Source organism: Microtus ochrogaster, unplaced genomic scaffold (assembly GCF_000317375.1).
Source record: "Microtus ochrogaster isolate Prairie Vole_2 unplaced genomic scaffold, MicOch1.0 UNK100, whole genome shotgun sequence".
Classification (NCBI taxonomy): domain Eukaryota; kingdom Metazoa; phylum Chordata; class Mammalia; order Rodentia; family Cricetidae; genus Microtus; species Microtus ochrogaster.
Window position 1 is genome coordinate 186,848 of NW_004949198.1, and position 7,820 is coordinate 194,667.

General features: G+C 45.0%; 1 protein-coding gene across 2 annotated transcripts in view; it reads right to left on the reverse strand.

Moving 5' to 3' along the window:
* The window catches only part of Pygb (glycogen phosphorylase B), a 51,093-nt gene that overhangs the window by 3,371 nt on the left and 39,902 nt on the right, over window positions 1-7,820 (reverse strand). Inside the window, exon 18 of one of the 2 annotated variants that reach the window (XM_005371224.3) lies at window positions 6,375-6,509. In XM_005371224.3, coding sequence (XP_005371281.1) covers window positions 6,375-6,509 — 135 coding nt within the window. Of the gene's footprint in view, window positions 1-6,374; window positions 6,510-7,682 lie in introns of those variants that run through there. The other variant, XM_026778050.1, reaches the window with a different exon arrangement.

Genomic DNA, 7,820 nt, shown 5'->3' on the forward strand with positions numbered 1-7,820 from the left:
AACCCAGTGCATCACACTGTGCATCATTTAAACTAAACCCAGAGCATCACACTGGTCGACCTTTGAGCGACACCCTCAGCCTCCTTTCACACTGTCATTGCACACTCTCTCCCTGTTCTTTTTATGTCTGAGAACCTAAAGGTTTAGGCTTTTGGAAATACGTCCCCAACAAAAAGCATCTTCCCAACTCTCCACTGTTCTAGTTATGAATTGCCGAGTAACAGACTGCCTCACAACCTAGTTCTGGTCTTTGTTTTTGTTTTTCAAGACAGGGTTTCTCTGTGAAACAGTCCTAGCTGTCCTGGAACTCACTTTTATAGATCAGGCTGGCCTCGAACTCTGCCTTCCAAGGCTGGAATTAAATGTGTGCACCACCACTGCCCAGCCCTAGTTCTGTTCTGAAAAGCCAGTGGGTGGAGAGGGTCATGAGACCATCTCATACTGTAGGTGTAAGAACTACAATATGCCCAAACATACCATAAATTTTGGGAACCACTAAAGCATGTGCACTCGCCTATGGGGACGCTGAAATATGGCATGTGCGTGAAAAGTCAAAGAACAACTTGTGGGAATTTCAAATGCAAGCTGTAAGAGCTTGGAGGCAAGTGCTTGTACCCACTGAGCAATTTCAGAAGCAGTGCTTTTTCCTGTAGGGTCTGATCAGTTATTTACTACTCTTAAAGACTCTTGATTATGGCCTGGACTCAGAAATAGAAGCTATCAGCCAGGGCAAGCCTATGTTTCTTGGCAATCTGTTCCTGGTGTTTTCTTTGGCTTTATTTGCTGGCCAAAAAATTTAGCATGCTTTGCAGCCTCTTTGTTTTTCTTAGTTTGTTGTTTCTCCATCAGCATTTGTATTGCAAGACGTGTGGAGTAACAGACACCGAATCTTGAGTGGTTTGTCCCTAGGCTTCTTACCTTCTTTGTTTAAAGGCTTTCTGATGACATATTAGTAGATGTGATGGCTATTCTTGGTTGTCAGTGTAACCATAACTGGAGTGAAATATAAGCCAGAAGTGGAGGCCACATTTGTGATCCAGATCTAGAGACAGGATGACACAAGCCTTTAATCTTGACCTTGAGTCTAGAAGGCAGACCTTTAATCTGGGCCACTCTTTCTGCTGGAAGCCTATATAAGGACAAGGGAAGGAAGAAGGCTTTGTTCTTCACCTGCTTGTCCCTTCTAGTCAGCACATCCATTCCTTCTTCGGGATCCAGCAGACCAGCTGAGACACCCAGCCTTGTGTGACTGAGCAGCTACAATGTCAAGAGCTCTTAGATTGGCATCTATAGTGTATCCCCAAATAGCCTGTCCTTCCTTTCTGCAGTTCGTGGACTGTAACAAGAATGGCCATTTCTCATCAGGTGCACTCTGCTATGGGGTCAAAACACCTTGTCCCATGGGAAAAGCTTGTTTGTGGTTCCCACTGCTGATTCCAATCACATAACCCTTCCACTCTTTTTGGTTTTTTTTGGTTTTTTTTTTTGGTTTTTCGAGACAGGGTTTCTCTGTGGCTTTGGAGCCTGTCCTGGAACTAGCTCTGTAGACCAGGCTGGTCTCGAACTCACCCCTTCCACTCTTAACAACAGCAGACACTTCTGTGGCTATATTCCTCTCATAGAAAGTACAAAACATGTGTCCATGTCCACTTGAATGAATTTCTGACAGCCAGAGACTGGGAAGGAGATATTCAACTTTATTTTGATGTAGCCAATTTGCTAGAAGTCATCGCCAAAAAAAAACCCCAAAAAGTCCCGCTATTTTTCTAATCAGTATGAGCAGGTGACAGATAGTGAAGAGAAAATGAAAGTAGGGGAAATCAATTAAGATTTGTTAATATTGTTGGTGTCCTAGCACTGGTGAGGTAGAAGTTGGAGGATTAAAAGTTCAAGACCATCCTCAGCTACATAGGGAGTGTAAGGCCAGCCTGATGCTTATGGGATTCTATTTCAAAACAAGTAAGCTAATTAACAAGCGACTAAATAAGTAAGGTTTCTATGGATACTTATGCATTGGATCCTGATGCTTTCCTACAAAGGGTATCTTACATTGGGTATCAAGTGTTATAGAATATGCCATTTCCGAATTTATCAAATAATGCAAATGATATACTTTCCAGTACCGTAGAAAAGGCATTGCTGCTCTGTGATTTGTGAACACTTAGGGGTCTTTTTACCCCCACTTTTGGTTTTGATTTGTTTTCTTTTTTTTGAGACAGGGTCTCACTTAGTGACCCAGCCTGGACACAGACTTAGGACAATTGTGATCCTCCTGTCTGGCCCTTCCCTGGGCTGACCCAGATTCCAGGCACATGTCACCACTCTGGGCTTCCTTCTCTCATTGCTCATGTTTTCTCACTTGATTCTGTGGCCATCTTTGTTTCTACACTGGTTATAACCCTAGCTTAATAAAGAATGAAATATTGCTGGGTTTGGTGACTCATGCCTGTTATTCCAGCACTCAAAGAGCAAATGCAAGAGGAATGTGAGTTTGAGGTCAACTTGGGCTCTTAGTCATGGTCGCGAGTGGGGTGGGGGAAGACTACATCCTAAACCTTTAAAACCTACTGCTGCCACTACTTGTATTGGAAACACTTAGCTGTGAACAAAATGCTGCTATTTGCACCTCAAGCTCATTATCTTTTCCCATAACCCTTGATACTTTCATAGTGTTCCCATAATGTACCCAGTACATTCTGATTCAACACTGGTGTTATAAGTCAGGTCCCCAATGGCGCAGGAGGACAAATCTTTAACGTTTTCTCCCTGACTGGGCATGGTGGTTCACACTTATGACTTCAGTCCTCTCGAGGCAGAGGAACTTGGGTCTCAAACCTAAAGCCAGCTTGGACAGCATAGCATGACCTTACTGCAAACAAATTTCTCCTTGCTTAGTTCTCTGTATGTTCCTGCAGTGAAGGGAATTGAAGGTAGGCACTTACACATGCTAGGCAGGCCATACTCTTAGCCCCTTTTCAAACTTGTTCTACTTTCTGACATAGTTTCAGGTAGCCTGGTTTGGACTTAGTCACCTGTGTAGCAGAAACTGGTCTTGAACTTCTCTTCCTCCTGCTTCCGCTTTCACATGCTGCCATGCCTGATTAAGTTTTGTTGGCTGATGTTTTGTTTGTTGGTTGGTTGGCTTTTTGTTTTGTTTTGGTTTTGGTTTTGGTTTTGGTTTTTCAAGACAGGGTTTCTCTGTGTAACTGCCCTGACTGTCCTGAAACTTGCTCTGTAGACCAGGCTGGCCTCACACTCAGAGAAATCCACCTGCCTCTGCTTCCTGAGTGCTGGAATTAATGGTGCGTGCCTACACTGCCAGCCAAATAATTCTAATAATTGTTGATATTGTTTGAAATTTGGGGAAAATTACTTTGCTAATTTTTTTCTGAAAGCTTAAATATTTATTATGTAGACAGTAGTCTTGGTATTCTGTCTGCATATGTTCCTGCAGGCCAGAAGAGGGCACCGGATCTCATTACAAATGGTTGTGAGCCACCATGTGGTTGCTGGGAACTGAACTCAGGACCTTCGGAAGGGCAAGCAGTGCTCTTAACCACTAAGCCATCTTAAACATTTTTTAAAATTATATTTTACTTATTTTGAATGTAGGAGGGCATAGGATAAGGGCTTGCTAGTGCCACTCTGTGGATGTGATGGTCAGAGGACAATGTTTCTTCTTCCATGTGGGGCCCAGGTAGCAAACTCAGGTCTTGACAAGTGCCTTTACCCACTGAGAAACATTGTTGGCTCAGGTGTTTGTTCTTTTGCTTTTTTTTCTTTTAATATGGGAAGGTTTTCAGTTTTAATAGACTATTATTTTCCAATCAGAAGTTGGAGGTGAGCTAGGAAGATGACTTGGTCAATAAAATCCCAACCCTACAAACTCAGAGATTGAGTTTGAATCCCAGAACCCAAGTAAAAGCCAGCATACATGAATGGCATATATCTTTAAGTCCATGCTGGGGACCAAAACCAGGTAGATCCCTGGAGCTTGTAGGTCAGCCAGTCTAGCCAAACAGGTGAGCTCCAGATTCAGTAAGAGCCCCTTTCTTGCCTGGCAGTGGTGGCACATGCCTTTAATCCCAGCACTTGGTAGGCAGAGGTAGACAGATTTCTGTGAGTTTGAGGCCAGCCTGGTCTACGGTGCTAGTTCCAGGACTGCTAGGGGTGTTGCACAGAGTAACTCTTTTTTAAAAAATAATAATTAAAAATAAAAAGCCCCTTTCTCGAAGAGAGGTAGAAAGCAAGTGAGGAAAACATCTGACATCCACTTCAGGTCTGCACACGTACAGAGCGAGTTCCTGGACTGGTTCCATAGCTACGGAGAAACCCTGTCTCAAAATACCAGACAAACAAACCAAAAGACAAACCAACAAAAAAAAGAAATACACTGACCTCATCTCCAATATTAGTTATTAATGACATGAAGTATTATCACAATGGATTGGGTCACCTTTCATGCTATTTTAAATAAAGCAACTACAGTTAATGCAAACAAGAATGGTAGGTAATAAGTGGGGTGTATCTATCCTATGGCTCATGAACTATATATAATCCAGGATACTTATGAATGCTGCTCAACACATTCAGAGACAGCAACATCAAATTGCCATGTAAAGGGTTGCAAATGTCTGATGAGTAAAATTCTTGAAATTTCCTGCAATAATTGAAACTTGCCTGTAAGAACTGCAGCTAAGCCTTGTTTATATGGGGAGTTAGAGTTGAGCCAGGGCCGCACAGTGAGATGCTGTCTCAAGAAAAGAAATGGGCAGCAGCTGTTGGAGACAGAGGAAGAGACCTGCATCGGAGCACTGGCCTGAGCTCCCAAAGTCCAGTTGAAGAGAGGGAGGAATGAGAATATAAGCAAAGAGGTCAAGGCCATGATGGTTTCACTCACTGAAACAGTCTACCTGAGCCAATAGGAGCTCACCAACTCCAGCCAGACTGGGAAGGAACAAGCATAGGACCAAACTAGTCCCTCTGAATGTGGTTGACAGTTGCATGGCTGGGACAGACTGAGGGGCCACTGGCAGTGGCACCAAGATTTGTCCCTACTGCATGTACTGGCTTTTTGGGAACCTTTTCTCTTTGGATGGCTAACTTGCTCAGCCTAGATATAGTAAGGAAGGCCTTGGACCTTCCCCAAAGCAATGTGCCTTTCCCTCTCTAGGATTGGATGGGGTGGGGTAGGAGGGTCTGTGGAGGGAATGGGGGGAGGGGGAGGGAGTGGGAACTTAGATTGGTATATAAAATGAAATAAGTTAGTTTTGTTTTTTTAAAAAAAAATAAATATAAGAAAGAAAAAAAAAAAGAAATAGGAGGTTTGACCTTGGTCAAGGGTGGGTTCATTGCCCAAACAGAAGGCTAATGGTGGGATGGCTCAAAGTAACTGTTCTAGTTGTCCTTTGTATCAGTTAAAGCAGTCTTTTGTCTTCTTCCCCATTGTACTGGGGTATAAAAGTGTGTGGAAAATTAAACACAGGGATTTCAGTATTCACTGGAGCTCCCTCCCAGTACTATCCTGTGTTTTCTGTTTTATTATTTCCACTTGCATCTGTTCTCTTTACTATTTTTCTATTCCCCATGCCCTTATCTTGGTAAGTGGTCTTTTTGTCCAAGTGGTATTTTATGCCTTCCACACCACCACTCTGCAAGCTCTAGGCTGTACTGCCTGCACTCCTGAGCACCCTCTGCAACAGCCCAGGTGTAAAGATTCAGCCACACAATGTGGCTGACACTTCTGGGTTCCAGGGCCCTTAAGCAGAAGTGTTTAAGGGCCCTGGGAATCTTAAAGGATCCTGCGTGACCCATATGCAGCATGGTTGCATGACCTATGTATGATGCAGTTGCGTGAGCCCTTGTGGGCATGTGTGAGCTCTGTCATCTGCATATGACGTAACCACGCCACCACCCCCCCTTGCATGTGCTAGGCAGTCCTTAAAAGCTGGAGGCGCCATCTTCAGATCTCTCTCTCTCTTTCTCTCTCTCTCTCTCTCTGCACACTGACCTTCCCCAGGCCTGTACACCTTCCCCCCAATAAACTCCTAAGCAGGTTTGTTGCATGTTCCATGTTTCCTTCTCACTTGCACCAGGTAATTTCACCAGGGACACTCTGGACAGGGTGGTTCTGTTGGCCACCACCCATGAACCAGGGTCCCCAAGGTGCCACTAGAAGCCACTGCATTCTGTGGCCCTGGTTCGGCTGTGGGTAAGGTCTCCTAAGCTGAGGTAGAGAGGGGAGATCATACAAACACAGGTCTTACACTCCTCATAACATGAAGTTTTTAGCCTACCAGGTGAATCCAACTGTCTCAGTGCTGGGGAGTGGGTGGCCAACTTGGAAAGCAGAAGTAATAGGATTTGTGTCCTACCTGTCATGGTACATCAGCATGTTGACCACATCCTTGAAGCAGTCTGGATCTTTGGGAGAAAAGAAGCCGCTGCTGATCTGATCAACAGCCTGTCTCAGCTCTGGCAGGCGCTCATAGAATTCTCTGGCATTGTACCTACAGGAGATAAGCTCACTTAGCACTGGGCAACCCAGGCAAACAGCCTCCAAGTCAGGTGGTGGGACCAGCTTATGCTTGACACAGACTCTACCCTGTGGCAACCCTGGTGACCAAGGGCATCAGCTACTGCCTATATGTGGTTCCCTTGAGAGGCAGCTTGTTAGACAAAATCGATCCCTGCTTCCTTCACTGTTCAGAGAAATGTCACCAGGATATGTGTATTATACAATAAGCCCCCCTTTATCTTTCTGCTAGAGAATACAGAGCCCACCACAAGCGTACCCCTCCAAAAAATCCTGCCCTGGGCTCTGAAAAAGATCAAAGGACAATCTGAGAGACATGATGCCCGAGAGGGTCACTGGCTGGCCCGTAGAATGAAGAAAAAGCCAGACAAGATGACATAAAGCTAGCTGTGGCTCACCAGGAAGCCTGAGAGGACACATGAAGAGCTGAGAGAGAAACACTTGAGCTTTTGGGGAGACGAGGACAGTTTGACCACAGTGACTCCCCAGGAGCTTTGGAAAGCAATAAAGACTACACTGCCTTTTACATTCAGGGGCCAGGATTCTTCATCAATGTCAAGGTCAGGAAAAAAAGGGGATGTTTTCAGATCAGAAGTGGGAATAGATGATGATCACAGCCGCCAAGAGCAGGAAAGGGCAGCACAACATGGACTTTAATAACGAACATGCGGGGGCTGGAGAGATGGCTCAGCGGTTAAGAGCATTGCCTGCTCTTCCAAAGGTCCTGAGTTCAATTCCCAGCAACCACATGGTGGCTCACAACCATCTGTAATGAGATCTGGTGCCCTCTTCTGGCCTGCAGACATACACACAGACAGAATATTGTATACATAATAAATAAATAAATAAATATTTCTAAAAAAAATTATTAAATAATAACGAACATGCCACTGGGAGGCTGCGCTGTAAACCGCGGGAAGCTGGAAGAGCGGGAGACAGGAGCTCTCTGTACTGTTTGCAATATTTCTGCATTCCACTTAAAAATGAAAAGGTCTGTGGATTGTGCTCTGTCCGGCCCTGAGCGGTATGCTCCTCTAGGAGGAAACCCATAGCAAGGGCTTCAGCTGATGAGAAGATGCTTGTCATGGGGACAAAAAGGGGCAGCCAGATTCCTAACCCATCAGCCTCCTTGGGACCTCATGTTTTATGCTTATGAATGGACTTAATGTGCACTTACTCCCTGGCCCTTGCCCTGCCTCAGCTTCCGATCAGCGCCCTTCCCTAGAGCTGCCACATACCCCAACAGCAGGGGAAGGGACACATACCCCAACAGCAGGGGAAGGGA